The sequence below is a fragment of the Salvelinus alpinus genome, chromosome 8 (genome assembly GCF_045679555.1).
Source record: "Salvelinus alpinus chromosome 8, SLU_Salpinus.1, whole genome shotgun sequence".
In the NCBI taxonomy this organism is placed as follows: domain Eukaryota; kingdom Metazoa; phylum Chordata; class Actinopteri; order Salmoniformes; family Salmonidae; genus Salvelinus; species Salvelinus alpinus.
In genome coordinates, this window is record NC_092093.1 from 39,835,007 (window position 1) to 39,862,173 (window position 27,167).

At 43.0% G+C, this 27,167-nt stretch overlaps 1 protein-coding gene and 1 long non-coding RNA gene across 7 annotated transcripts in view; one reads left to right on the top strand and one right to left on the bottom strand.

Annotated features, from left to right (window-relative positions):
• kidins220b (kinase D-interacting substrate 220b) overlaps positions 1-24,409 on the top strand; it is a 48,257-nt gene extending 23,848 nt beyond the window's left edge. For 2 of the 6 annotated variants that reach the window (XM_071413867.1, XM_071413866.1), the window contains exons 17-31: positions 79-182; positions 309-494; positions 618-758; positions 5,927-6,185; positions 6,424-6,512; positions 8,388-8,532; positions 8,889-9,051; positions 10,785-10,963; positions 11,355-11,584; positions 15,582-15,707; positions 16,513-16,545; positions 18,187-18,324; positions 18,422-18,520; positions 19,766-19,996; positions 21,798-24,409. In XM_071413867.1, coding sequence (XP_071269968.1) covers positions 79-182; positions 309-494; positions 618-758; positions 5,927-6,185; positions 6,424-6,512; positions 8,388-8,532; positions 8,889-9,051; positions 10,785-10,963; positions 11,355-11,584; positions 15,582-15,707; positions 16,513-16,545; positions 18,187-18,324; positions 18,422-18,520; positions 19,766-19,996; positions 21,798-22,991 — 3,317 coding nt within the window. In that variant the 3' untranslated portion in view covers positions 22,992-24,409. The remainder of the gene's footprint in view (positions 1-78; positions 183-308; positions 495-617; positions 759-5,926; positions 6,186-6,423; positions 6,513-8,387; positions 8,533-8,888; positions 9,052-10,784; positions 10,964-11,354; positions 11,585-15,581; positions 15,708-16,512; positions 16,546-18,186; positions 18,325-18,421; positions 18,521-19,765; positions 19,997-21,797) is intronic. The other 4 variants (XM_071413868.1, XM_071413869.1, XM_071413870.1 and 1 more) reach the window with 4 other exon arrangements.
• Positions 24,410-24,991: 582 nt separating this feature from the next.
• Positions 24,992-27,124, bottom strand: LOC139583115 (uncharacterized). The gene is made up of 3 exons (XR_011676485.1): positions 26,662-27,124; positions 26,123-26,184; positions 24,992-25,436 (listed from the first exon to the last, which is right to left on the bottom strand). It is a non-coding gene; the product is annotated as an uncharacterized lncRNA (long non-coding RNA).
• Between the last annotated feature and the right edge of the window lie 43 nt (positions 27,125-27,167).

Genomic DNA, 27,167 nt, shown 5'->3' on the forward strand with positions numbered 1-27,167 from the left:
ATGTTTTCATGATAAATTGATCGTAGGCAGCAAAAATACGCATTTCTGTTCTGATTGTCACTCAAAATGTATTATTAGGGAAGAAGAAGTGGAAGAAGACATGCTGCGTTCCCTCCTTCGTCATCTTCGTCTTCATCCTGGGCTGCCTGATCACCGGCATGGCCCTCCTCGCCGTCTTCAAGGTTTCCTTTATTAGTCGAGCTTATTGGCCTTTTAGCAGTATTGCAGGTTCTGAAACCGATGTGATTAAAAAGTCTGAATTTCTTCACCAATGTTGAATGAATAAGACAATTTCCAAATGCATAAAGGTGGACGTTGCCAACCAGACGGTGAACGCTGTGCTGATCGCCATGGCCAGCGTGGTGGGCCTGGCGCTGGTGCTCAACTGCCGGACCTGGTGGCAGGTGGCTGACTCGGTGCTAAACTCCCAGAGGAAGAGGCTGCACAGCGCCGCCAACAAGATGCACAAGCTCAAGAGCGAGGGCTTCATGAAGGTAGGGTGCACTGCAAACAGCCACACATGCACGCACACACAAAAACAAACATACACACATACCTGCTACCTGTCTCTACATATCTTTTATATCTCGCTGTACCTCTCTCTCCTCCATCCTCAGGTGTTGAAGAATGAGGTGGAGCTGATGGCGAGGATGGCTAAGACCATCGATGGCTTCACTCAGAACCAGACGCGACTGGCTGTCATCATAGACGGCCTGGACTCCTGTGAACAGGACAAAGTACTGCAGATGCTGGATACGGTAAGACACACACACACACAGTCACAGGGTGATAGGGTATACCGTATCACTCTGAGCAGTAACTTTTATGAACATATTACCCTTGTGCAACCTTTTGAGTTATTTCCGAAAACAATCTCTCCCAAGAGAGCAAACAACACCATAGTCATACATCAGTCATAAAGATTCCAGAAGCTGTCAGTAATACAATTGTCTTTAATCTGATCAATTTATTAGAGGGAGCAAGGCCATCTGAACTCGCTGCTTCTTGTTAACTAATGAAATCTTTGATCTGGGGAAAAAAATGGGTCTTCTATGTAAGATGTCTTTGTAACGGAATAACCAACATCACTCAAATGTTTAGAGTAATATATCTAGACATTTGATAGCGGTCACAAAATGGAATATTTCAATGTCTTTTGTTCATTGGGATAATGGAGTTATTATCTGACTGAGCTGTAGAGGAAATCGTTTTAGAATAGAATAGAAACAACTACTCTACAAAAGTATGTGGACATCTCTTCAAATTAGTGGATTCATGAAATGGGTTTCCATGTCCGAGCAGCTGCACACAAGCCTAAGAACTACATGCGCAAAGCCAAGCGTCGTCTGGAGTGGTGTAAAGCTTGCCGACATTGGACTCTGGAGTGGGAACGCTTCACCATCTGGCAGTCCGACGGACAAATCTGGGTTTGGCGGATGCCAGGACAACGTTACCTGCCCTAATGCATAGTGCCTACTTTATAGTTTAGTGGAGGAGGAATAATGTTTTTTCATGGTTCGGGGTAGGCCCCTTAGTTCCAGTGAAGGGAAATGTTAACGCTACAGCATACAATTACTTTCTAGACGATTCTGTGCTTCCAACTTTGTGGCACAAGTTTGGGTAAGGCCCTTTCATGTTTCAGCATGACAATGCCCCCGTGCAGAAAGCGAGATCCATGGCTAGATTGGTGTGGAAGAACATGACTGGCCTGCGCAGAGCCCTGACCTCAATCACATTGAACACCTTTGGGATGAATTGGAACGCCGACTGCGCGCCAGGCCTAATCGCCCAACATCAGTGCCCGACCTCACTAATGCTCTTGTGGCTGAATGGAAGCAAGTCCATGCAGTAATGTTCCAACATCTAGTGAAAAGCCTTCCCAGAAGAGTGGAGGCTCTTATAGCATTCAAGGGGGGACCAACTCCATATTAATGTCCATGATTTTGGAATGAGATGTTCGACAAGCAGGTGTCCATATACTTTTGGCAATGTAGTGTATATATTTGAGTGGTAGCCCCAACCAAGAGATTCAAACCACTTGACGGTGTAAGAACCGACGCCGGAGATGAGAAGCAGGTATGGGGAGTCAAACATTTAAATCGGGAACAGACAGAACAAGACAGGAACAGCATCAGCACACGGGTAAACATGGGCATATGACAATCAATGCAGAAGCAGGGAACAGAGCGGGGAACCAGACAGATATAGGGGAGGTAATGACAGAGGTGATTGAGTCCAATAATCGCTGATGCCCGTGACTGGGGAAAGGCATGTGTGCGTAATGATGATGGCAGGAGTGCGCAATGCTGGGGAGGGAACGGGGTTGCCAGACGTGACAGACGGGGTTGCCAGGTGTTGAACTGAGGTCCCTTCACAGACACACGCACACACACATGCAGCGAGCACCCCACACGCACAGGGCCGGCCCGCCCATTAGGCAGGATTAGGCAGCCACTTAGACGGCAGGTTGACGAGGGCGGCATCGAACTGACCAAGATGCACCTCCGACAACACATACCGCTTCACATAATTCTGCCCAAAACAATGAAAACGTCTCTCCCAGTGGCATATGGGCCATTTAGGTGAGTGCTGATGCCGCACCTTGTTAAGCAGCGCCCACTTTGCCAAAGTCAGGGCCACAAAATATTTATCTTGTGCGTGCCCAGCGTGTCTCTCTAGGGTGTTGTTGGAGAATGCACCAAGTGCTGTGGCAGTCTACCAACGCTCAAGTCATCTACATAAATGATGTATCCTATAGTAGAAAGAGTAGTAGCATATGTGGTTTTTCCGTAGCCTATAGACTTGAGACCATATTTATGACAAATAGCCAAAAGGGCGTGCCCTATCAAATAAAAATGCACTTCGATTTGAATATGACTTTGCATGTTAACAAACACCATATCCTAAAAACAGGACACGTCAAAATAAAATGGGCATTATGGAATGAAATTGGGCTACTCAGGAGTAGGGCTGTGGCGGTCATGAAATGTTGTCAGCCGGTTATTGTCAAGCAAAAGACTGACAGTCTCACGGTAATTGACCGTTATTTAACATAAACTCCTTTAGCATCTCCGGGCCTCCACACTTACAAGCCGCTGAATCGCTTTGAAACATCTACATTTTAAAAAGTCAAATGTAATATATACCATCACAATAAATACATTATTTATTTTAGTCAGGTCTAAAGAAACATGATATGAAGAAAATGTATTTCAGAAGAACTGAAGATGAGTTTGACTACTGTAGGCCTATGTTATCTGGCATTGCTCCATGCTGGCTGTGGGCTAGTTCATTTAGCTGACAATATATGCTTATAAGTCCTGTGCCATTTTATTTTAGATGATTTTTATAGTAAGAAGAATATAATTGAAAAAATAAAAAGGGTATTTTTCCCATTACAGATGCTTATGAAGTGGCTGTGTTGAATGTGTAAGTGATCATTTGAAACAGGTCCTATATGCAACATTTTTAGTTGTGGCAACTTTAGTTGTGAATGATACAAACCTTAGAATGCCTTAGGAATCGAAACATATATGGGCTGCGTGATGCGACTATAGACGATTGATGATTTGAGAAAGAAGCAAAAAAAGCTTTGCGCTCCGTGCCTTGCCTCTGGCTGCACAGTTGTTCTCTCATCAGGTGTTCATATTCTCACCCATCAGACTATTCTCAATTTAATCTCGTCTTTACTAACATGTCAAATGAGTTTTGATTTAGAATGGCCCGTTATCAAATGGGCAGGAACAGGGGCAGGGGGGAAAAAAGACATGTCATCTGTATGCACTCCAATAGCGAATGGAGGCCACCCGCTTTCCCGCCGGTCTGTTTCGTAGGCTACTTGGGTTTTATAGCGCAGCATGTGCTTAATATGAGCAGCTGAGAAATAAATACAAGAAGACTTACTTCACTCCACGCATCAACCACTGTTTGAGGAGCATGCTCTCGCTGCCCCAACAGGTGATATTCCGCCCAAACTCTGTATGCCATGGGCTCTCCAACCTTGTTCCTGCAGCTACCCAGTACTTAATATGGGAAACCAATTCAAGTCTCTGTGGGAACATCTACAGTAACATGTTTTTGCAATTAAATCAATGTCACTAAACTGTTGACAGCCCGTCTGCGTGCCCCGAGAAAGGAGTAAAGGAGAGAGAGGAGATGGAAACGCATGGTGGTGAGACATTCTGTGTAGCTATGAAACGACATCCACAACAACCATGTTTTACACTGTTTCAACCTGCTGTTGAACTTCTTTGTTCTAATTGATCATCACAGTGAGGTGAGTTTTAAAAGTACTATAGGCCTACTGCTTTGATGATGTGTGTTTTGATATGATTTTCATTTGCATTTGATGTCAGAGTGGCTAGAGGGACAGTAAAGTCCTGAGTACTAGGCCATTAGGACCTGGTCGTCGTTAGTGAGTTGGGTACTACCAAAGCATGTCCAAAGTGCATTAAAAGGAGATTACTGTGACTTAGCGGCCACGTGGAATTTTACTGCGGTCAATGCTCATGACTGGTGTGGCGGTAATACAGTCACCTCAACAGCCCTACTTAGGAGTGCTGTCCGGGAGTTTCACTCCGTGGGCTAAATTGTCATGAATGTAAGCCTATTAGTAAAAAAAAAAAATGTACGAGCTGATCATAGCGAATAAGAAAATACTTCTGCATTTCTCGCTGTGTAAACACACTGATTCTCATTGCAAATATGCAAACAATTACTACTGATAAACTTGGGTAGCTCATATGCCCATCTTAAATAGCCCAAAATGTTTAGTCTTAATCATTGGTCAGGAATAATGTCTAGGCGAATAAAGCCAATGCAAATGCCTATTTCGCAAACGTTACGACATGGATGGGCATTCACTAAACTGCATTGCGAGCCAACACGGTGGGCTACGCTGTTCTGATTCTGCGGGGATAGGAGGGGGGCAGCGATTTCTATGTCTCGCGTAAGGAGGCAGAGCGGCCTGGACAGGGCTTACACACACACACACACCCACCCACACACACAGTCACACAGGGTGGTAGGGTATACTGTATAACCTCGAACAGGAACATTTGATATGTTCCCCAACTCCTCACCTTGTGTGGGGCTTTTGTCTGCAAATGGAATTATTTCGATCTGTCCCAATAATAGAAAGAACACACACACATCACTCACAAAGATTCCAGAAGCTGTCATGATTTTTCTTATTATTTACAGTAATGCAATTTTCTGTAATCTGATCAATTTATTTGAGGATCTAAACTTGCTGCTTCTTGTTTACAAATACAATCTTTGGTCAAAGGAAATAATTGATATTTTATGTAAGATGTCTTTGTAGTCAGAAGCAACATCCCTCATTGATTAGAGCAATTTGCGAGACTTTGATAGCAGTCACAAAATATAATATTTCAATGTCTTGCACATTTATATAATGGAGTTATGAGCTGACTGCTGTGGAAAAGGTTTTAGAATAGAAAAACAAGAATATGCTACACATACCCCAACACACACAGAGACACACACACACACACATGGCTTTGTAATGCTATCCTTATGGGGACCAAATTGATTCCCTTCCAAAATGATATTTTCCCTACCCCCTATTTTCCTTAACCCTAAACCTAACCTTAACTCCTAACCCTAAAACTTTACATACTCCTAGCCCTAATTGTAACCCTAAACCTAACCTTAGCTCCTAACCCTAAAACTATACCTAACACTATCTCGTATCCCTAATTGTAACCCTAAACCTAACCCCTAAGCCTAAAATAGCATTTTTCCTTGTGGGGTTTGGCAAAATGTCCCCACTTGTCTGAATTTTCCTTGTTTTACTATCCTTGTGAGGACTTATGGTACCCACAAGGATAATTAAACACACACACACACCTTTCTTTCCCCACACACCTCACCATATGTACCTTGTTTCTCCCTGCTTCACCAGGTGAGGGTGCTGTTTTCCAAAGGCCCCTTCATCTCCATCTTCGCCAGCGACCCCCACATCATCATCAAGGCCATCAACCAGAACCTGAACAGCGTGCTCAGGGACTCCAACATCAACGGCCATGACTACATGAGGAACATCGTCCACCTGCCCGTCTTCCTCAACAGCCGGGGGTTGAGTAGCGCCAGGAAGATGTGTGTGGCAGCGCCTGCTAACGGAGACACCAGCAACTCAGACGGTAATCCGTACCAATCAGACGGTAAAGATGGACTTGCACAGCCACACATGACTCGCGCACACGCGCTCATTCACATTCATCCAGACACTGAACACATACAGCCACCTGCAAATCCCAAATGACTCCCATTTCACACAACTGTGACTCCCATTTCACACAACTGTAGCTCCCAAATCGGGACTATGACTGAATGTGTCAAATGATTGATCTGTTATTAGCTCTGATTTCTCATCTACATCTTTCCTGTCTCTGTCTGTAGGCTGGCATGAGGAGCTGGACAGGAAGCTATCCCAGCACAGCATCGGAGAGATGACAAAGTTTGGCAGCAAGACCACCCTAAACCGCAGGGTAAGAGAGAGAAGAGTGTGTGTGTGTGTCAAATCCAAATCTCATTTTATTTGTCACGTACACAGTTTACAGCAGGGATAAAAGGTACAGTGAAATGCTTGTGTGCTAGCTGCCTCAACATTGCAGTACAATAATCAATAATATCAATAATTACAATAGTAAAAGAAGGAGGTAGTATGCATTGTAACAGCCTTCTATGTACACAATATGGTATACAGTATAGATAATGAATGTGCTATAAGTATGACTGTACAAATAGAAAGTAGTGTCTTGGTTGCGCAGATGAATTAATAGTATATAGTAGAACAGCTGTGTGTGTGTGTGTGTGTGTTTATGGGTGTTTGTGTGTATGGGTTGAATGTTTTGAGAGTCTAAGGTGCAAATAGTCTCAAAGGTGCAGGTCTGTGCAGGGAGACAGCAAGGGTTAGTATTTTGGGGTCGACATTTAGTGGTGAGATATTCCAGATCGGGAGAACAAAAAGTCGTAAGGTTTGTACATTACCACAGTCACACCATTGTGTTGTTGATGATGAAGCAATCCCCTTCTCCTTTACTTTTCCTGGATAATTCCTTCGACCTGTCCCCGCAATGTAGGGAAAACTCAGCCGGCTGGATAGCTGGATTCAGCACGGAATCCGAGAGACATGTTTCAGTCAGATGTATTACGTTAATGTCTCTCGTGTCCCGTTGATGGGAAATCCTTGCCCTGAGCTTGTCTACCTTATTGTCCAGAGACTTTGCATTTGCTAGTAGAATACTAGGAAGCGGTGGATGATTTGCCCTCCTTAGTGTGACTAGAACGGCCAGCTCTCCTTCCTCGCCTCCGTCGTTGTCTTTTTGGTAGGGCTCCCGGTTTGAATGGGACTGCTTCTGGAGAACAAAAAAGAAGTGTACGGTTCTGGAAAGTCGATTTTTCTGGTGAGTAACCGCCGTTCTGATGTCCAGAAGTGCATGTCTGTCATAGAAATCCCAGAAACGTCCTGAGCAAATAAAGTAAAAAAGGACGCAAGAGTAAACAGCAAACTGCAATGTTGAGTTGGAGCTAGCATCAGGGGGACCGTTTCTGCTGGTGCACTTCTTGCCGTGCGTGTTTGTGTGTGGCCTGGTGGATTTCCGAAGAGGACTGGCATATGGGTCAGAACCACCACCAATAGTATCATCAAAATCATTCAGATTGGGCATGTTTAAATCAATATAATAACCGCACATCTATCTACACATGGAAATTCAGTCATATGCAGGTGCTTTGATTCTATTCCCTTTGTAGTGCACTTCTTTTTACCAGAGACATTTTGTTTTCTGGTCATAAGTAGTGCACTATAAAGTAGATAGGGTGACATTTGGGATGCATCCAGGACCAATCCCATAGCTCTTTCCTCTGGTCTGAAAAAAAGCTCCCAATGCCCCAAGGCAGGGATTGGGGACATTGCCCTTTGTAGGGTGCCGTCTTTCAGATGGGGTGTTGAACGGGTGTACTGAATCTCTGTGGTCAATAAAGATCAGATTGATGATCACCATCATACCAGGTAATTTAATGCTTAAAAACAAATGGATGAATAAGATATTTGGCTACAGAAGTGCCATTTCTTAACGATCTCTACAGCTTCTGTCCAAAAACAAATCCTGTGAAATGACGTCAACACACACACACTTAAGGAGTTAGTGACTAGCTAAAGTGGCTAGCTTGGCTAAATAACTAGCTTAACTAGCTACGTTGGTCGCGGCACACATTACCAGAATGACACATCGATGAACCACCAAAGGCACGCCCCATTTCTGTTAGAATTTTGAGAAAGGGGCTGAGTTGGACCTTTTTTCGTGCCCAAAATCGACTTTTAAACAAAGTTAATATATGGTTTCTCTGTCTGTGTATAGGACACATACCGGCGCAGGCAGATGCAGAGGACGGTGACGCGGCAGATGTCCTTTGACCTGAGCAAGCTGCTGGTGACAGAGGACTGGTTCAGTGACATCAGTCCCCAGACCATGAGGAGGCTGCTCAACATAGTCTCTGTCACAGGTGGGTCACACACGCACGCACACACAGTCAGACACAAACACACACAGAGTCATGCAGGCATACAGACGCACACACACACACACACACACACACACACACACACACACACACACACACACACACACACACACACACACACACACACACACACACACACACACACACACACACACACACACACACACACACACACACAGTAGCTACCCCCATGTTTGTCACTGGGTTTACTACATAAACCACAATTGACCATCTAGAAAATGATTAATGGACAGATGATTGTGAATAATATATTGTGGAGGAAAGACTGTTTGTTTTCTCCAGGATGACTGGCACAATGCTGTTCTGTTTGTCTACAGGTCGTCTGCTAAGGGCCAATCAGATCACGTTCAACTGGGACCGCCTGGCGTCGTGGATCAACCTTACTGAGACGTGGCCCTACAGGACCTCCTGGCTCATCCTATTCCTGGAGGAGACGGATGGCATTCCTGACCAGGCCGCCCTCAAGACCATCTATGAGAGGTAATGTTGCCCTTTAAAACTACACCCAAGACCATCTAGGAAAGGTAGTGTACTGTAGTCCCCCTCTACCCCCTAACACTAGGTCACCCTCAAGACCATCTACCAGAGGTACTGTGTTGTAGGTCCCCAACCCCCTCTCCAAATCCACCCAAAACTAAGATCTTCTTGAAACACATGTCTTAAGTTGCATGAGAGAGGGTTTTGTTTTAAATTAGAAAGATCTGTTTTGAAAATGTGCAAAAAGGTTTTGTTTAATTGGTTGAATCATCATTGGAATTGCGTCCAATTGGTTGGATTATTGTAGTTTCATTTAAATTACCCATCAGACAAAAGCTTAGTCACTGCAAAATTACATTTAGTGTTTTTTTTTTTTTTTTACGGTGCTCCCGAGAATAAATAATGATGTACAGTTGAAGTCGGAAGTTTACATACACCTTATCCAACTACATTTAAACTCAGTTTTTCACAATTCCTGACATTTAAGTAGTTAGTAAAAATTCAGGTCAGTTAGAATCCCCACTTTATTTTAAGAATGTGAAATGTCGGAAAAATAGTAGAGAGAAGGATTTTCCCCAGCTTTTATTTCTTTCATCACATTCCCAGTGGGTCAGAAGTTTACATACACTCAATTAGTATTTGGTAGCATTACCTTTAAATTGTAGGACTTGTTTTACTGTGGATATAGATACTTTTGTACCTGTTTCCTCCAGCATCTTCACAAGGTCCTTTGCTGTTGTTCTGGGATTGATTTGTACTTTTCGCACCAAAGTACGTTCATCTCTAGGAGACAGAACGCGTCTCCTTCCTGAGCGGTAGGATGGGTGCGTGGTCCCATGGTGTTTATACTTGCGTACTATTGTTTGTAATGATGAATGTGGTACCTTCAGGCGTTTGGAAATTGCTCCCAAGGATGAACCAGACTTGTGGAGGTGTACAATTTTTTTTCTGAGGTCTTGGCTGATTTCTTTTGATTTTCCCATGATGTCAAGCAAAGAGTCACAGAGTTTGAAGGTAAGCCTTGAAATGCATCCACAGGTAGACCTCCAATTGGCTCAAATGATGTCAATTAGCCTATCAGAAGTTTCTAAAGCCATGACATAATTTTCTGAGCTGTTTAAAGGCACAGTCAACTTAGTGCATGTAAACTTCTGACCCACTGGAATTGTCATACACTGAGTTATAAGTAAAATAATCTGTCTGTAAACAATTGTTGGAAAAATGACTTGTGTCATGCACAAAGTAGATGTCCAAACTGACCAAAACTATAGTTTGTAAACAAGAAATTTGTGGAGTGGTTGAAAACGGGTTTTAATGACTCCAACCTAAGTGTATGTAAACTTCTGACCTCAACTGTATATTCCATTAAAAAAATATTCCCCTGAATGATTCAAACTTCCTTCATTGTCACTTGAAATACTATTTTATGTCTGTCTTATCCATGAAGCTCACATAATTCTTATTTTTTCTTATTTTTTAAAAATGATATGATTTTCCTCATTGCAATTTAATTTCCTGTAACCTCCTTCCCATACCTACATTTTTTGGATAAAAATACATTTTATGTTGTATCTAAGTCTTTTGTGGGAAAGCCACATAAAAGTATGCAGAGCAAAAGAAGCAGCCTTTCAGTTTAGAATAGCTATAGCTCTTTCCTCATCTGTTATCACATGACCTCAATCTTACCAACATGGGTTTGTAATGGCTTTTTCAATGTTTATCTTTGGTGTTTTTAGGATCTCCAAAAACATTCCCACCACTAAAGATGTGGAGCCCCTGTTGGAGATTGACGGGGATGTGCGTAGCTTCGAGGTGTTCCTCTCCTCCCGTACCCCGGTCCTCAACTCGCGCGACATGAAAACCTTCCTACCCTGCACCGTCAACCTCGACCCCAAACTACGAGAGATCATCGCAGGTGAGTGAGAGTCATAGAGGTACTATAGTTTGTTTCAGGTTTGTTTTCAGTGCATTTCAGATGTAAGCCTCTTCATAAGTAATAAAACTACTTTGCAAAGATTTACAACATCTGAGTTTTATAAAAACGTTTTCTGTCTGCGTCCCTCTTTCCCTCTCTGTCTCTCTGACATACATGCCGCAGGTGAAGGGGAGCCTAGCTAGCTGTGTCTGTGTGTCAAATAATTTGAGTTCCACACAATTGTTTGTAGACATGACGTAGGCAACTTGAATACAGCAGTTGACTTTTGGATGTATTTCTGAAAGAGACTGGAAGAGTTAAATATATATATTTTTACTACTTTTAATTTCACATTTCTCTTTGCCTAATCTCTCCCTCGTCTCCCCCCCAGACGTGCGTGCTGCCAGGGAGCAGATGAGCATCGGAGCGGTGCCCTATCCCAGCCTGCCCTTGCAGGAGGCCGCTCCCCGTCCTACCTCCGTCTACAGCCAGCAGTCAGGCATGTCCGCCTACTCCCCCTCCTTCAACGGGCCCTTCAACCCGCATGGGGTGGTGTCCCCACCGCCACACAGCAGCTACTACAGTGGCATAGCTGGCCCCCAGCACCCCTTCTACAACAGGGTGAGTGTATAGGCAAGAACACCACCATGTCGTCAACATCATGGTCCTTTCATTTCCAGGACTCTGAGAAGGGCATGGTTCCAAACGGAATGACCAAAGCTTCAGTTGTAGACTCTGACTCTAGGCCTATATCGTGTCCAGTGTTTCCCCTGCTGCTAAATCGTCGCCGAGTTTCTAGTGGAAGAATGGTGTCGCATCCCCCCGATAGAGTTCCAGACACTTGTAGAATCTATGCCAAGGTGCATTGAAGCTATTCTCGCTCGTGTGGGCCCAACGTCCTATTAACCTCTCTGGGATATGGCCAACATCCAGTGACAATGCAGAGCGCCAAATTCAAATAAATTACTCTAAAAATGTAACTTTGATAAAATCACACATGCAATACACCATATTAAAGCTACACTTGTGAGATTTCAAAAAGGCTTTACGACGAAAGCACACCAAACGATTATGTTAGGTCAGTACATAGCCACAGAAAAACACAGCCATTTTTCCAGCCAAAGAGAGGAGTCACAAAAAGCATAAATAGAGATAAAATTAATCACTAACCTTTGATGATCTTCATCAGATGACACTCATAGGACTTCATGTTACACAATACATGTATGTTTTGTTCGATAAAGTTCATATTTATATCCAAAAATCTCAGTTTACATTGGCGCGTTACATTCAGTAATGTTTTGCTTCCAAAATGTTGCAGAGAGCCACATCAATTTACAGATATACTCATTATAAATGTTGATGAAAATACAAGTGTTATGCATGGAACTTTAGATAAACTCCTCCTTAATGCAACCGCTGTATCAGATTTAAAAAAAGCTTTACCGAAAAAGCACACCATGCAATAATCTGAGTACAGTGCTCAGAGCCCAATCAACCCAAAGAGATATCCGCCATGTTGGAGTCAACATAAGTCAGAAATAGCATTATAAATATTTACTTACCTTTGATGATCTTCACCAGAATGCACTCCCAGGAATCCCAGGTCCACAATAAATGTTTGATTTGTTCCATAAAGTCCATAATTTATGTCCAAACACCTCCTTTTGTTCGCGCGTTTAGTACACAATCCAAACTGACGACGCGCTGGCAGGTCCAGGCGAAAATTCAGACGAAAAGTCATATTACAGTCCGTAGAAAAATGTCAAACTAAGTATAGAATCAATCTTTAGGATGTTTTTATCATAAATCTTCAATATTGTTCCAACCGGAGAATTCCTTTGTCTTCAGAAATGCTATGAAACGCAAGCTACCTCTCATGTAAATACGCATGACCAGGTCCTGGCACTCTGCCAGACCTCTGACTCAATCCCCTCTCATTCCCCCCTCCTTTATAGTAGAAGCATCAAACAAGGTTCTATAGACTGATGACATCTAGTGGAAGTTTTAGGAAGTGCAACATGACCCCATTTCCACTATATCTTGGATAGGCAAAGAGTTGAAACACTACAAACCTCAGATTTCCCACTTCCTGGTTGGATTTTTTCTCAGGTTTTTGCCTGCCATATGAGTTCTGTTATACTCACAGACATCATTCAAACAGACATCATTCATTCAAAGACATCATTCATTCAAACAGACATCATTCAAACAGCTTCGAACCTCAACCCTATGACTTTGCCTACATTGCCCACCACCCTTCCAATCATTTTTATGTTATCGTCCTTCTCACTTTGCGGGACACTTTTGGTATATCATTTACAGAGCTGTCATGTTATTTATTGTTTTGTAATGTTTCAGTTATCTGTAATGTAACATACACACGGTGCCTTCAGGAAGTATTCATACCCCTTGACTTATTCCACATTTTGTTGTGTTACAGCCTGAATTCAAAATAAATTAAATATATGTATTTTCTCTCACCCATCTACACACAGTACCCCAATAATGACAAAGTGAAAACATGTTTTTAGAAATTTTGCAAATGTATTGAAAATGAAATACAGAAATATCCCTGAGTAATACATGTTAGAATCACCATTGGCAGCGATTACAGCTGTACGTCTTTTTGGGTAAGTCTCGTGGCGCAGTAGTCTAAGACACTGCATCGCAGTCCTAGCTGTGCCACTAGAGATTCTGGGTTCGAGTCCAGGCTCTGTCGCAGCCGGCCGCGACCGGGAGACCCATGCGGCGCACAATTGGCTGAGCGTCGTCCGGGTTAGGGGAGGGTTGGGTCGGCAGGGATGTCCTTATCCCATCGCGCACAAGCTACTCCTGTGGCTGGCCGGGCACAATGCACGCTGACACGGTCGCCAGGTGTATGGTGTTTTCCGACACATTGATGTGGCTGACTTCCGGGTTAATTGGGCATTGTGTCAAGAAGCAGTGCGGCTTGTTGTGTTTCAGAGGAAGAAGCAGTTGTGTTTCAGAGGACGCACGGCTCTCGACCTTCGCCTCTCCCGAGTCTGTACGGGAGTTGCAGCGATGAGACAAGAGTGTAACTACCAATTGGATACCACAAAATTGGGGAGAAAAATGAGTAAAAGTAACAAAAAAACAAAAACAGGGCTTCGCCCACCTGGATTGTACAATATTTGCACATTATTCTTAAAAAAAAAATATTCAAGCTCTGTCAAGTTGTTGAGCATTGCTAGACAGCCATTTTCAAGTCTTGCCATAGATTTTCGAGCCGAACTGTAACTAGGACGAACATTCGATATTGTCTTTGTAAGCAACTTCAGTTTATATTTGGTCTTGCGTTTTAGGTTATTGTCCTGTTGAGTGGTAAATTTGTCTCCCAGTGTCTGTTGGAAAGCAGACTGAACAGGGTTTTCCTCTATGATTTTGCCTGGGCTCAGCTCTAATCTGTATCTTTTTATCCTAAACAAAACTCTCTAGTCCTTGCTGATGACAAGCATACCCATGCAGCCATCCATGCAGCCACCACCATGCTTGAAAATATTAAGAGTGGTACTCAAGTGATGTGTTGTATTGAATTTGCCGTAAACATAACGCTTTATATTTAGGGCATAAAGTTCATTTTTCAATTTTTTTTGCAGTATTACTTTAGTGCCTTGATGCAAACATGTAATATTTTTAAGCAATGGATGAGTCTGTCTCAGTTTTACTTTAGTGCCTTAATGCAAACAGGATGCATGTTTTGGAATAGTTTTATTCTGTACAGGCTTCCTTCTTTTCACTCTGTCAGTCAGGTTAGTATTGTGGAGTAACTACAATGTTGTTGATCCATTCTCAGTTTTCTCTAATCAGAGCCATTAAACTCTGTAACTGTTAATGTCACCATTCGCCTCATGGTGAAATTCGTGAGCAGTTTCCTTCCTCTCCGGCAACTGAGTTAGGAAGGACGCCTGTATCTTTGTAGTGGCTGGGTGTATTGATACAACATCCAAAGTGTAATTAATAATTTCACCATGCTCAAAGGGATATTCAATGTCTGCTTTTTAAAAAATTTACCCATCTACCAAGAGGTGCCCTTCTTTGCGAGTCATTGGAAAATCTCCCTGGTCTTTGCGGTTGAACCTGTGTTTGAAATGTTTGTATGTGTGGGGTACATAAATTTGGTAGTCATTAAAAAAACATGTTGAACACTATTATTGCACACAGAGTCCATATAACCTTGTTAAGCACATTTTTACTCCTGAACTTATTTAGGCTTGCCATGACAATGTGGTTGAATACTTATTGACTCACGACATTTCAGCTTTTCATTTTTTATTAATTTGTAAAAAAATTGAAAAACATAATTCCACTTTGACATTGTGCTGTATTGTGTGTAGGCCCAAAATCCAGGTTGTAAAACAACAAAATGTAGAAAAAGTCAAGGGGTGTGAATACTTTCTGAAGTCACTATATGCATACATACAGTGTATTTGACTTGCTGTGAATGTATTTAATTTGCCTGTTTTAATTGAATTCTATTTGCCTCAGTCTGTATCTCATATCTCATCATCAGACACCTTTAAGTGTTGTTTTTATTTGATTTTACCCCATGTTAAACGTGTTTCCTATCTCCCTGGTATTCCCCCCCTCCCTCCAGCCATATTTCCCCCATCATGTTTACCAGCTGCCACGCCAGTACGTGGGCACTTTCCCTGTTCATGCACCTCCACCACGTCCATTCCCACATAAAAGTGGCTTTCCCCGGGATCCGAGCAGTGGACACGTAAGTATTAGACTTAGCCAGTACGTCATAGTGCATAGATAGAAGTAGTGCATCTAGAATGCCATCTCTGGATGTATAAACATGTACATTTAATTAGCTTCTACATGCTTGCTTGAACCTTCTGATTCAGATTGTTTAAACATCAGAACATTCTGATCGGATTCTACATTTCACACTTTTGTCATTTAGTTTATCCATAGTGACTTACAGTTAGTGCATTCATCTTAAGATAGCTAGGTGAGACGACAACATATCACAGTCGTGGGAAGTACATTTTTCCTCAATAAAGAAGTTATGAGCAAAGTCTGTGCTAGTAGATTCTAAGAGAGAAGTTCATTTCACAAGAAACACATCTCTCTTTTACAAAAACATGCTGCTCTTTTTCTTCGTCACAAACACAGAAACACAATGACCTTGCTACCTCAGCATCAGACTGTCCTAAAAACCCCTGAACCCTGCAGATATCAATTTTTTTTCTCATCCTCATGATGAAGACATGCCCCCTTTCTCTCGCTCCACTCTCTTTCTTTGTATTTCTGTCTCTATCTCTCTCTACACTCTTGCTTTTTATTTCTCTCCCTCTCTCAATTCACTCTCTTAATCTCTCTCTTTCTCTCTATTTCCTGTCTTGAAGATGTCTGCCTCCTTAATGTTTTTTCTCCTCTACAACGATGATGTCGTCAGCTGTATGTCTTCCTAATGTTCTCTCCCCACATCCATCCCTGATGAACGCCTGCTGTATGCCACTCCCTCCTCACCTTTCCCTCTCTCTTGCCACCTCTCATTCTCTCTCCTCCTCTCCAAGCCGTTAAAGGTACCGTCTTTGAAAAAGAAGCAGGTACTGAAATCATATGATTTTTGTCCCTAACTCCGGCTTTTTACTCCCTTCGCTAATGCTGCCCTCCTACTACCTAGACCGACAAACTAACCCCTTCCGGAAGTGATCTGACCACAGTCCTAGCATGCACCTTTGGAACTCTAGCCTACTCTCTCAAATGGGAACCGGGAGTTACAAGCGTGCTACACTGGGCGAGTAACTTTTTCAGAGCACGAGACTCTCCCATTCATGTCAATGAAACCTGGGCGTAAGCGGCGCGGCTCCGCGAGAAGTTTGTGTTGCTCGGTTCTACTTTCAAGAATTTGACATGCCGCTCACGCCCAAGAACACTTGATAAAGTGTCTCGCGTTCTTCTCATGGCTGCAAAAGCTACGCTTCCAGTGTTGCAGGTAAAAACGGACTGTTGTTGCGACGCTCCAGCTCTCTTGTTAGGATGCTAACTGACGTAGATACTGAACACTACAAGGCCGCTGACTAGTGAAATATTTGATCTGCTCATAGTGCTTCTGTCCTTAATATTGCAATACTGCTTAAGACCTATTTACAATTACACGTTTTGGAACCTTGTAAGATACATTGTAGATTTGTAACATGTTTGATTTAGTCACTTTTACAATCTCTATAAGCATTTCAAACATTAGCTAAAGTCCTTTCCTTACCACAAACCCTCACACACTCCCACCTCTCCCACCTCTCCACCTCATCAAAGTCGACATGTCCTATGAGGACAGCCCCTCTACTCAGTCAGTGGCATTGCCTGTGGTTTCATAAAGACCTGAAACTAACCTGTTTGAATAAATAATAGTCATGTACCATTTTATTGCTGTGTGCATTCTATCCATACTAGCATCACAGCACTCTAGCACTAGATGTGTATCACTTACCAGTAATATTTTCTCCATTCATCTTTGGTGAGGTGTGTGGTGTCATATCTAACTCAAAGAAATAGAATCACTAGAACGGACATCCTCGTTCAAGTCAATTCAATGGTCTGAGGGGATATCCGTTATAGTGATTCCATTTCTATGGTCTAACTCTTGCGTTTGTGAGTAACCTAATAGTAGTAATACTTTACAGATAACAGGAAGTGATGTCATTTCCTCCTCACAGATAACATCCAAGGTGTTTTACCATACACTATTCTCTCATCCACTCACTGACAACGTTTGGTCTGGGCCTAATGCCGTGACAACCTCTAATAACCCATAGTTTACATCCCATTGCCATACTGTACCATACTCCATACTGTATCATGCCATACTCACCCTAGGATAACGGCACTCTCATCAACAACCCATTATAGATCAGATGTTATATTTATCTCATACTGTACCTACTAAGGGTTTATGTGGCCTACGTTCTCTTCGTGTTACTCTCCCCTATACCATGCATTTACCTTTGCAGGTTTGAACGGAGTTTCAGCATGGAACTCTTATTTTATTTCATTCTATGTTATTCCATTTTTACCCAGACTGGCAGAGCATACTACAATAGTGAGATACGTAATAACTTGAAAAGGGAGAAATTGTATTCGGAATTCTAACGTCCATCAAATAGCTATTCACTCAGGTTTTGTCCTTCAGCTGTATCCTGTCATTGACAATGTGTTCTGAACCTGGTTGTGTGTATTGTGTGTGTCAGGGTTCTGCCTCTGTGGTGTCGGCCACCCCGGTCATCCTCCTGAGCTCCATGAACACAGACGCAGTGTGTGAGCGCGTCAAACAGATCGAGGGCATCGACCAGAGCATGCTGGTCCAGTACACAGCCACCATCAAGAAGGTGAGCTTGAGAAAGAGAGAGGGAGAGAGAGGGTATTTCTGGCATCCCCCCATTAACCATCTCTCCCTCATCTCTCCCTCACGCTTTTCTCCCTCAGGCTAATGTGAACGGCAGAGTTCTGACCCAGTGCAACATCGATGAACTGAAGAATGAGATGAAAATGAACTTTGGAGACTGGCAGCTCTTCAGAGGAACTGTGAGTACTTTGGCTCTAACTTTGCTCTTACCTGTTTCTTTTATTGTGTAGTGTATTTACCATCCGCTTTAACAGTCGACACTGCTGTTACAGTATGGTTCTTAACTCAGTAGGGTGTCTACACACTCTGCCCAAAATGCGCTTTGGTGATGAAATTTGACTTCCTTATGTTATAAAATTGCGAAATATTATTCATGTTCTGAATCGTTCAGTGGGGTCTTTCTCTAACAAATCATTAACATTAAATCCAAAGAGTTGAATTTCGTACCTAATACATCCTATGATAAGCACCGAGCTCTGTTGACATAGCTGTGTAGGTTTCTCGTAACAACTTTTGTCACTTTTACATTTTGTGGTCGTTGTCTTCAAAGTTGTTTCTGCGGATCACAAAACGCAAAATTAGCATGACACGAGCTGAATTAAATGTAAAAGGCTTTGAAAATAAAAAGCTTATACAGATGTAGGATCTTAATTTGAGCCAGTTTGCTACAGAAGGAACATAATCCTGCAGCAACAGGAAATGTAAATTATTATGTGGATCATAATTAATTTACATTTTTTTGTAGGGGTTAATACATTCTTCGTTAGGGCAAATCAAGTCTGACATTTTAAAGTGGAATTTCAAACTTTAGAAGTCTTTTTAAACCTTGGGTACACTACAAGATTGCATTTCCGGCAATTTGGTGCAGGAAAATTGTCAGCAACAAAAGAGAGGTCAAATTAAGATCCTACATCTGTAAATTCAGTGCTCCATTGACATTTCACAGCGATACGTTTGTTTTTGTGAGAAATATTTGAAAAATAACAGGAATTTCCAATTACATATGAAAAGCATATGCAAAAATATGAAAATACTACATGTCATGTTTCAAAATCAATATCACCTCTATATTGTTTAATGTCCTGCAATTCAATAAAAAAAGATAACGAGTTCAACAGGAAAGTGAGCCTGTCAGGTAGCCTGTAGCCTTAATTCTTGCACAGAATCCAGCCTAGCTGACATGATGCAATTTTCCAGATTTTTGACCACAATTATTCTCTGGCCTCCATTGATTTAGTCACCATAATACTGGCCATTCTACAAGGGTAAAAACTCCAATAACTTTTTAACAGATTACTATAGAGACATGAGGTTTGGTTTTCTTAAAGGGTTATAATTTTACCCATTGGTCCAAATATGTGTTTTTGATTGGACACCCTAAACCCAGTCATCTGTAGTCCTCCTCCTACATCTTCTTCTTCTAGGTGTTGGAGATGCGTCATGTGGAGAGCCAGGTGCTTCATGAGGAGGCTCCCAGCGAGATGGGCAGCAGTGTGGCGGGCCACGGGGAACCGAGGCGCCAGGTCGCCCCGCCCCAAGCTGGCGCCGCCAACCTCGACGCCAACTCACCGATGTACAGCTTCAACCTGAGCTTTGAGGAGCTAAGCAACGTGGGACTGGATGAGCCTCCCAGGCACAGCAACAACACATGGATGGTGAGTGACTGGTGGTATTTTCCATTGTAGAGAGGTCTATATTGCATCATTATATTACATTGACAAAAAGACTGGTATTGAATAACTATATGCACATAACCGTAATTTAAGCCGTTGACCTGTATGTAAACCAAATGATAGCACATTTGCCTTCATGTACACTACCGGTCAAAAGTTTTAGAACACCTACTCATCAAGGGTTTTTCTTTATTTTTGCTATTTTCTACATTGTAGAATAATAGTGAAGACATCGGAACTATGACATAACACATATGGAATCATGTAATAACCAAATAAGTGTTAAACAAATCAAAATATATTTGAGATTCTTCAAATAGCCACCCTTTGACTTGTTTACAGCTTTGCATTCTCTCAACCAGCTTAACCTGGAATGCTTTTCCAACAGTCTTGAAAGAGTTCTCACATATGCTGAGCACATTTTGGCTGCTTTTCCTTCACTATGCAGTCCGACTCATCCCAAACCATCTCAATTTGGTTGAGGTCGGGTGAGTGTGGAGGCCAGGTCATCTGATGCAGCACTCCATCACTCTCCTTCTTGGTCAAATAGCCCTTACACAGCCTGGAGGTGTGTTGGGTCATTGTCCTGTTGAAAAACAAATGTCCCACTAAGCCCAAACCAGATGGGATGGCGTATCGCTGCAGAATGCTGTGGTAGCCATGCTGGTTAAATGTGCCTTGAATTCAAAATAAATCACAGACAGTGTCACCAGCAAAGCACTGTCACACCATAACACATCCTCCTCCATGCTTTACGGTGGGAAATACACATGCAGAGATTATCTGTTCACCCACACCGTGTCTCACAAAGACACGGCGGTTGGAACCAAAAATCTCAAATTTGGACCAAAGGACAAATTTCCACCGGTCTAATGTCCATTGCTCGGGTTTCTTGGACCAAGCAAATCTTTTCTTCTTATTGGTGTCCTTTAGTAGTGGTTTCTTTGCAGCAATTCGATCATGAAGGCCTGATTCACGTCTCCTCTGAACAGTTGATGTTGAAATATGTCTGTTGGTTTAACTTTGTAAAGCATTTATTTGGACTGCAATTTCTGAGGCTGGTAACTCCAATGAACTTATCCTCTGCAGCAGAGTTAACTCTGGGTCTTCCTTTCCTGTGGCAGTCCTCATGAGAGCCAGTTTCATTATAGCGCTTGATGGTTTTTGCGACTGCACTTCAAGAAACTTTCAAAGTTATTGAAATGTTCCGTATTGACTGACCTTCTTGTCTTAAATAAATGATGGACTGTTGTTTCTCTCTGCTTATTTGAGCTGTTCTTACCATAATATGGACTTGGTCTTTTACCAAATAGGGCTATCTTCTGTATACCCGCACTACCTTTTAACAACGCAACTGATTGGCTCAAATGCATTAAGGAAAGAAATTCCACAAATGAACTTTTAAGAAGGCACACCTGTTAATTGAAATGAATTCCAGGTGACTACCTCATGAAGCTGGTTGAAAGAATGTCAAGAGTGTGCGAAGCTGTCATCAAGGCAAAGGGTGGCTATTGAAGAATCTCAAATATAAAATATATTTAGATTTGTTTAACACTTATTTGGTTACTACATGATTCCATATATGTTATTTCATAGCTTTGATGTCTTCACTATTATTCTACAATGTAGAAAATAGTAAAAATAAAGAAAAACCCTTGAATGAGTAGGCGTTCTAAAACTTTTGAACAGTAGTGTATACTTAGACCACAGATCTAGGCCCTCCTCAGTCTTTCAATGTCTTACTCTATTAAATGTAATGTTCCATAACCTCCCCTCTCCCCAGGCCCCGACCCACCGCACCCCCAGCATGTCCAGCCTCAACTCCCCGGAGTCGTCCAACGACATCGTCAAGCTGACTGAAAAGCAGCAATCCGAGTACCGCAACGCCTACCAGGAGTACATCGCCCAGATGGCCACGCTGGAGGTGGGCGGAGGCGGGGGAGAGAAGCCCGTCCAGCCCCACCCCAACCAGTTCATGACCTCCTCCAGCTCCGAAGATAAGACCAAGGACAAGGCTACTGCCAAGAGGAGCACCACCAAGCCCCCCGCTGTAGACGCCCCAGACTTCACCAACGCTGAAGCCGCCCTGGACCCCATCACAGAGGAAGATGAGAAGCAGGACCCCCATGGCTCCTCCAAAACCCTGCTGGGCCGCAAGGCCTCCGGATCCAGCGACAGGGGGAGCGGCCTGTTTCTGGGAGCCACCGATCTCAAGTTGAAGGCCACCGGCGGGCTGCGTTACCAGAAGCTGACCAGCGACGACGAGGATTCAGAGAACTCCGACACTCCTCTCCTGGGCGACGGGAAGAAGCCCGGTGAAACCAAAGCATCCTCCTGCAGCAGCTCCCTGGCCCTGGCTAAGGGAAAAGAATATCTCTCCGATGCCATGCTGGATAAGAAGGATTCGTCGGACTCTGGCATGCGGTCCAATGAGAGCTCCCCCAACCACTCTCTGCAGGACGAGGAGGCCGACCTTTCACAGCTGGAAAGGGCCAACCTCATCGACCTGGACCAGGAGGAGAGCCAGAGCCTGGCAGCCAGGAAGAGGGGTCTGCCCAGCAGCCTGAGTGGTCTCCAGGACCCGGCTGTGGCCCGCATGTCCATCTGCTCCGAGGACCAGTGCAGCCTGCTGGCCAGCAGCCCCGAAGAGAGCTGGCCCTCGTCCAAGAACTACAACCTGAACCGCACGCCCAGCAACACCACCCTCAACAATAACACCAACGCCCAGCAGCAGCGTTGCCCAGGGCAGAGTGCTCCGGTGGGGTCGACCGACACTACCTGCTCCACCCCTACCTCCTCCTCCACCAGCGAGATCATCGTCTCCCCGGGTTCCGGCACCACCAAGTCCGGGCCGCACAACGAAAACGTGCGCGTGGTGCACCTGAAGCGGGGGCTGAACCCCGGGGATCCCCCAGAGATCACCAGTGTGTCCTCCGACACCGTCACCTTCGGAGAGGAGCGCGAGAGCATCCTGTGAGCCTCCCCGCCCACGTCGTACCCAGGAGGGAGACGCCTGGAGAGCACTCAGTCAGTAGATCTTTGGTGTGGTAGTCTGAACAACGCATGAGTAGCAAGGTACCATAGCTAGCTAAATGGGTAAATAAATTAAGATTTTAGGGCTATATGTTCCTAGGTGTGTACTACGTAGATAGCCTCGTTAAACCGGCCTGATTTTGCGTGCTCACATTCTGTTTTACTTTAGTGAAATAAAAGGAGAGTGCAGCGGTCGGTCTGGTTTCACGAGGCTACTATGTACTGTAGAGGCAGCGTACTAATGTTGTATTGTGTATTTTTATCATCTGAAGTGAAGTGACCCATACTAACTATATTGGTAGTTACTTACAGTATAATTGACAACTAATTGCATACAGTGACTGACAACTATCTGTGAATTGTCCTGCACTAGAGCAAGCATTTTAAGCTTGAGTGCCAGTCTGTTTGTGCTATCAGGCCAACTTCTTGTCACTCATTGTCATGCCAAGGGATTGACAAGAGCACGAATCTATCCGGGACCAGTCTAGGAGCATGTGCCAACAGTATTATTCTTAGCTGCTGCTGCCTATGTGTGTCAACTAGTGATGTACGGAGCTTGTGGGTTCTGTACAATAGAAGATCGTTGAAAGAATAAATGCAAATGAACACGTGAGCCAAATTGAACAAAAGTGTGTGTGTGTAGGATCTGTCTTTGCCATGTCTCAGCAAATGTCATGGAGGAGACTCAACTGAACTGTTCTGCAATGTTGCTATAGCCACAGGACCTTTAACTATGTTTGCATCCCAAATGGCACCCTATTCCCTATAAAGTGCACTACTTTTGACCAGTCCTATGGGCCCTCCTTACAACACTAACAAACAGTTGAGGATTAAAGGGAGGGGACGTTGACACTAATATGTGACAATAAGTGTTTTAAGAAAAAAATTAGAACGAGAAGTATGTTCAGAAAAGTTAGTGATCTCCAGAAGAATTCAGTTGCATTCGCCATGTGATAAATTGGACTGTATGTACGCTTCTTTGTAATGAACAGTGGTTGTAAAATCATTTTGGTTTATTAAATGTTGTCATGGTCTGTCTCGTCCCGTAACACTAGTGCTATGTATCCAATGCCATTGAAGTATACATTTGATAAGCAGATGGCATCGGATTCACAAATCTGGCTACAGATTATGACCCGTGCGATGCATATGCAAATTAGTTTGACGTCTGTGCAAATGTCAGAGTGCCCTCCTGTGTAGCATGCACTGTGATGTTCTATGGTGTATTTTACCCAGTCTGATGATAACCGTGTCGGGGGAAAAAAATAAGAAAATAGGGTATTCTATCTATAAAGGAAAATAAGTGAATTTTGCCATCAGACATTAATCGGACTGAAAAATAAAATCTGGATGTTGGCCATATACAGAGTCTGACCTCTTGTTTGTTCCCACGTAGGCGTGTTGGAAATGATATGTATGGATCAGTATGTTTTCTCAAATAGCAGTTTCTTCTTAATGTCCACCAGCAGGAGGCGTGCTCCACCCATGCAAAAATAGTAAGCATCTTAATATGTAATAATCTAATATGCGATTTTATCCAGAGCAACTTACAGTCATGGGGCATAAGTTATTCATGTATGGGTTGTCCCGGGAATCAAACCCACTTCCCTGGCATTGAAAGCGTCATGCTCTACCAACTGAGCTACAGAGAACCACCAGTGACTAGATGGGCACCAGCACACCATCCTGGATAACTGGATATGATTAGTAACTGCAATACATTGAGCCTTGTTATGTGGTCTTCCTAATGATAGTCTGAATCTTTCGGATACATTTAAAAGCAAGTTAAATGGAATGCAGTTCCACCATCCTTCAATGTAAGAGAAAGTCCAGTGACAATGTTGAAAATTGAAAATTGTCAGTTGTTGGAAATTTGTATATTTACACCACTTACAAAGTTGCAATATAATCCCTCATAAAACATAGTATGGATATTAACAATTGTACAGTATAAGGAATCTAATTTATTATTGTATAAAAGTGCAATTTACAACATTCCTCATTATATTCTCTGCAACCAATCTGATACTATACAGGCATGATTTTTGTCTTAACATTTATATACAGTGAGTGTCCATTAGTCCGTCCGTAAGAAACAGCAAACATTTAGAGAGTGCTCCTGTGTTTCATGCACCACCTGCCCAGGAAAAAGCAGAATCCTGTCGTCGAAAGATCTCTTTTCAGTCAGTTATTCTGTCCTTGTGTTTCCATTGTTGGTGAGAGATCATTCTTCCGTTGAAAGAAAAAATAAAAGGCCAGTAGATAAATAAAAACTTTAAAACACATACTTGTATCTCCTTTTAGGAAAAAATATAAACTTAAGTCGAGGAAATCCAGCCAGCCAGTGGAGGTGAACATGGGGTCCTGTTTAAAACACACCTGTAATAGACTGGGGAGAGAAAAGAGGGTAACATTTAGAGAGAAGCCAGGCTAAAGGACAGACAAGGAACTGGACAGTCAGACTGGCGCCTGAGAGGAAGCCACAGTTCTTTTTCTACTTTAACCAAACACTGAAATACTGGTGGAAGTCTGTCCCAAATGGCACCCTTTTCCCTATGTAGCGCACTACTTTTAAACAGGGCCCATAGGGCACTACTTAAGGGAATAGGGTGCCATTTGGGACACAGTCTGAAATACTGGGCAATCCCTGAGCACCAGATGGAGGCGTTGACACAGTCGGCGGAATAAGTAACATCCTGACAACCTCTAAGTACAACGTGGGAATAGATCTACACTTGCTATAATGATGCTGGCTGGCGCCTGCTTTTACTTACAGACAATTATCTACAGACCAGTAGTTTTCAGAACCCACACAACCACTGACTGGAGTAGCCATCCAGTCTATTATGTAGCCAGAGCCTATGATATCATGATACAGGTAGGTTAATCAGTGGTGTCAAGTCAACAATATAACAGTCCATGGACTACCCTTTTCAAAGTGTAACTGATACCAAGTCTCTATGTCCTTAAAGTTTTGACCCATTTGAGCGCACCTTTTTTTTTTAACCTCTCAACAAAATGACTTTTCCAGATGGAAATGGATGCAAAAATGGCAGTATTAAAGGAAATACTTACCCAGTCAGAGGGGGAGTTTAGCGGTCATCAGTCTCTGTCTCTTTGGGGAGCTGGTCATTTGACTGAAAACACACAAGACAACCACTGTTCAATATCACTGTTTACAAATCGAGGCTACTGGCATTAGTTAGAAACTAGACCACAGCCACTGTACTATTAGGTTTCTATTCATTCACCACCAAGCTGTAACTTCTACAATAACCAACAGTGGCACTTTATCAAATGTAAAAGATTTAGTACATTTTTACAGATTTATGTGAAGCAGAATATAAGGCTGCTTTGGAGAGAATCGAATAAATATTTGAATATAAGCCTGTAAGCCTTTAACCAAAGTAAGCATATTACATAGACTACATGGATAATGTACATGTCATAGGAGTTAGGCTACATCAAAATATAGGAACTCCAATTGAACAAGCTAGTTTCTTTCTGTATAGCCTACTATGTTTATGTTAGGCTATTTTTCTGAACCACTCCAAAACAGAAGTTCCCTCATTGGGGAAAAAAATGAAGTTATTCTATACTATTCGTAATTTTACCTGAAAGGTGACCAGGCTGATGTCGGAGTTGATGGTTGCTAGGGGGTTCCTGGGTGATGCTGGCTGTCCCGGTCGCTGCTGCTGATGTTGGCAGCTGGAGATGATTGAGCTAGAGTCCAGTGCAATCTGAAGGTCTAATATATAGTCTATAACATGCTGCAATATCTCAATTTTACTAACGTTCTTGTTCTGCGGGAGGCTGGGCACGAGTTCTTTCAGCTTGGTGTAGCAGTCGTTCATATTGTACAGCAGACTCAGAGGATCATCCATCGGGCTTTTGCTCCGGGCGATGCCGAGGGTATGTTCCGACGAGTTGGTGATGTTGTTTCTCATAGACCGCACGGGACTTATTGCTTTCATGATGACAGTTGAGTGCGATAAGATATTACGCATGAAAGAAGCAGAAATCCTTGCCCAGACTTCGCTAAATACAATCAGTGCAGTGCGCACGCTGTCAAGTTCTCTTATAAGCCTTGTGGACGGGGCTGGTCGCGCCTCAGCTCGAA